General features: G+C 37.9%; 1 protein-coding gene across 1 annotated transcript; it reads left to right on the top strand.

Moving 5' to 3' along the window:
• The first annotated feature begins 1,068 nt into the window (after positions 1-1,068).
• Positions 1,069-2,930, top strand: LOC146679548 (uncharacterized). The gene is made up of 3 exons (XM_085450311.1): positions 1,069-1,277; positions 1,355-1,528; positions 2,132-2,930. The coding sequence occupies exons 1-3, from the start codon at positions 1,227-1,229 to the stop codon at positions 2,762-2,764; spliced, it is 858 nt and encodes a 285-aa protein (XP_085306437.1). The 5' UTR covers positions 1,069-1,226; the 3' UTR covers positions 2,765-2,930.
• Positions 2,931-4,259: the final 1,329 nt, after the last annotated feature.

The following is a 4,259-nucleotide window of genomic DNA, read 5'->3' as shown; positions in this document are numbered from 1 at the left end:
AGAAATAGTTCTTTATGGAGCCTAGATGGTGTGAATGATGAGACCAAAGACTGCAATATCTTGTACCAAAAATATATTGAATAAATGGAGGAAAGGGGAAATGGAACAAAATAATTAACACAACACACAACATAAATGCCCACAATTAAATAATAAATCAATGCTCTTCTTTTTAAAGTTCACTTTTAAGGTATTCCTCCTTAGAGTCCAGCTTCATACAAATGGGGAAATATGTCCGTAATCCAAAGACGGCTAAGTGGGGGAAAGAGGGGAAACAAAGAATGGTCCTACCGGCTCGCCACTTCAATATGAAGAAGATTAATTCAAAGGGAGGGAACAAAACCTGACCTGTAGGTCAGAAAAACGTCCATTAGCACATCAAGTTCGATTCAGTTTACCGGTAAACAAATATATTTTTCTGCAAGCCTATGTAACAATGCAAATCATCATCAACCAATGTACAACAGTTAAATTATTAATTATCTTGGCTACGTAGCTTAATCTATACATTCCAGTAGCGTTCGCTACAAACAATACAAAAACAACAATAAAGAAAAACAGCTGTCTAACAGACAGCATAGCCGAATTCAAGGCAACACATAACAATAATCATTCAATCGCACTTTGTTTCAAAGTAAGCCCATTAAAATGCTTAAGTAAATAAAAGTGTTCAAAAACAGCGGTTTTTGAGCCGGAGTTCTGCTCGCGGTGGGAACGCCGCCGCAAAAAGCCACTTTTTAATCGCGAAAACGATCGACTGGTTACTGACAACCAAAAGGTTGTTTTTGGTAGATATTAAAGATCATGGGTGGGCGGGGCAAATGGAGCAGTTTTCTACAGTCGAGTAAAATTCCAGGAAAGAGCTGGGTGTGGCTTTCCTTTAAATCACATGATCAACAGCTTTAAGATGGAGGCAACTCGCTCAGTGTTTCCTGTTTCATTCTTAGACTGTGGCGATGGTAAGTAGCAGCTTTTCACTTGTTACCTGGCATCTTTTCAGCCACCAATGATAGTCATTGTATGTTATCAACATTTCACTAAATATGTTTGCTCTCATGTTTAAAATAGGCAAAGAGCAAAATAGGTATGTCTGCAGACTCTGCTGTAGCCAAAGTTATCAGATCTCCTGTGTTTTTAAATCCCTAACTGCTCGATCATTATCATTTTAGAAGACAACAATTTCTCAAAGGAGGTTCAAAACTAATGCCTACAAGATTACCAAGAGGATGGTTCGGGGCTCTTACATGACTCCGGGAAGTCAACACTTGGTGGATGAGGTGTGTTACCTTTGACACTTTTAAGACAGTCCTGTTTATCACTACTAACAATAAGCAAATATGTTTTCACTCAACAGATCCTTCACAGCATATTGTTTCTGGGCAAAATCAACAACATCCCCTTTTCTCCAGAAGAAATCTTCCCTAATCCTTTTGTTTTGGGTTCTTTAATGAGAAGATATCCCAGGCCTTTAAAGTTGTATTCGACTCAGCTTCCCAGGCGAAGTCCCTTCTCCTGTGTGCTCGACATGGTAAGATAACTCTTCTCACATTTTCAGTCAATCTGACAAACTTCCAGTTTTTAGGAAAGTATAATGCAAAGTGCTTTTTTACTGAGAAATCCAAAGAAAATCCATACTGTACCTTATACTTCAACATATGCTTCTAGCTATACTTCTCCACCAAACACAGAGACTGCAGGAGAGCTGGAGACTTGCTTCAGAATTTGTTAGTTCTAAATAATGTCTAACAGACTCATTATTGGAGATGCTTACAGTCTTCAAGGCGTATATGATGCTGTCACTGTGTAGCTGCTGGATCTGTTAAGCTCAAAGACTCTAAATTCAGCGTGTTTTGACAGCCCGGCATAGCAAAATAGAAAAAAAAAGGTCAATTAGCAAATTTAATTATAAATTAGTGAGAACAAAGATGGATTTTTGCTTATTGATTTAAAATTAAATAGATTTTTGTGACATGTTTCACCCCCTATCTTAAAATGTCTAAATCAAAAGCATCCAATGGTCCTGCATAGTTAAATAAGTCAAGCAGCGAAACAAACATGTTGATCAACTTTCTATGAAAAACAACTATATAATCAGGTGCAACACTTTGACCAGATCTGTAACTGTTTTCAGATCGTCCTGCAAAATAACTCAGAGAATGAAGAGCAAATAAAGCAGAGTCTGCAAGATCTCCTCACAGACTTGGACTTAGAAGAGAATAATAAAAAAACAGCTTTCGTCTCGTCCACCATCTGCATTTCTCAAAAATCCCAAACCAACAAATCAGAAAGGTACTGCGGAGTCTCCATGTCCACCAAAGGTCCTAACGCTGGGAAAATTATGATTGCTGCCTCCTGTCTTAGCAAATGGCATAAATATGTATCTGGTGCGGTGATGACCTATTATCCAAACACAGTCCAGAAAGATTACTTTGATGGAACAATTGAAGTACCTGGAAATATCAGGTGTGAGGCTTTTTGTCTCCGTGATGGTGCCAGAATGAAGCCTTGCAGATCATGTAAGAATTTGTTTGGCTTGAACACAGAAGACCTCAGAGAGTGGCCATATGGTAACTGTGCTGAAGCTGAGAGCCTGAGCAATTTGCTTGAAAATGAGAGAGAAGTTGAAACACATGTGGATGAATACTCAGCTGAAAAGGACAACAGGCAGAGAGCTGAGGATGAGGTTGGTAGGGTTCTTAGAACTGTGTTGCAAAGGATTCGGTTTAACTGGACAGGTGAATTTTACAACCCAGAACAAGAGTGAGATTTCATGAAATCATTTGCATTCATCATTCTGATAAATCAAAGATTCTCTGCTCTGACAGCATCTGTGTGGATTTTCTGTAATCACAGAGACGTGTATAAGCATGTTTACTTTCCATCTCCATGTAATTGTCACATTTAATAATTAAAACTGGCTTCTATGGGTTTTTGTTTGTTTGCTTACATATCTAGTGTTTAATGCAATGTGAAGCATTATTAGACAGCATTTATTGGGAAGAATCCCATATTTATACTGGTCTGTACCCAGGGTACACAGAAAATAAAAACACATGTTTTCTTATTATGATCCCAACTATAATTTACTTAAGCAAAAGCACTACATGTGTAGTTATAATATTTATAGCAGTTACTGTGGAGCTTTAAATTTATCATCTTAAATGTTTATATGCTGATTATATTGCTTTATATAAGAAAGGCCTAACTCTAAGTACACTCTGTGCCAAAAAGTGCTGACAGGAAACTGCATGCTTTTGCAGAAACGTGCTTTTGCAGCTAGAAAGTGAAGCTGATATATATCAGTTTTAATTAGTTTTTACCAACTGCTTGCTAGGGCAATCCCACGAGTTTGGTGTTTTTGTATTGAACATGATTCCAAGTGCTTTCTATAACACATAGCAGAGGTGCCACAACAAAGACTGAGAAGAGGACAGGAAGAGACAGTGAAAGAGATGCACTCCTTCGCCATTCATGTTAAAGCGTTGCATAGCTTTAATTTTAGAGAGTGTTGCATAACTTTAGTCATTTTTCTACCACAGGTGAAGCCAAGAATTGTGAAGCTCTCTTTTGGCCAAATACCAGAATCTGTAAGAAGAAGAAAAAACAAACAATCAAATAGGTCATTATTAAGAGGACAACAATCTCTTGATGATTATCCACAGTGTCTTTGATAACTCTGAGATACAAACTGTCAAGGATATACACATCCCAGCAAACAATAGCTGTGTTTGACTAAAGCGATTAATAACAAGGACAGAGCTACAATCACTACAGTCAAACATAAAGGGCTTAATCCTGAATCCAAGTCTGAGCTGTGATGCCGTTGGTGCTGAAAGCTGCTCAGATCCTGAAGCTGCACGTTTTGTCTCTCTCTAACCAAACCAGCAGCAAAAGAAGACACATTTCGCTTGACATAAACATTGTCATGAATTCCCTCTTACTTTTGCTGGTTTGCTTCCACCACCATTAAAACACACACAGAAAAACAACACAGCACAGCTCTCTGCCTCTCTCAGTGTACTTTAAGAACACCGTTTCCCATCTCAAATCTCTGTTTTTGGCATTATTCGCTTGCTTGTTATGAAGCAGTCTACCGTTGCTTACAGCCATTTTTTTTTAATGACTTCCGACAAGACAGCCTCATTTCTGCTGTTCAATACCAAATTTTATTTATTTATTTCAAATTAAGTGAAACTGCAAAATGCTCTGCTGTGTCTCTATTAAAACCTCTTATTAAAACCTCTGAATCACTTCAGCAG

Source organism: Copadichromis virginalis, unplaced genomic scaffold (assembly GCF_057382275.1).
Source record: "Copadichromis virginalis isolate Kocher_CV1m ecotype Utaka unplaced genomic scaffold, C_Virginalis_male_GT1.1 unmapped_scaffold_1, whole genome shotgun sequence".
NCBI classification, from domain to species: Eukaryota; Metazoa; Chordata; class Actinopteri; order Cichliformes; family Cichlidae; genus Copadichromis; species Copadichromis virginalis.
The sequence above is the reverse complement of the archived record's forward strand: the minus strand, read 5'-3'. Positions and strand labels throughout refer to the sequence as shown.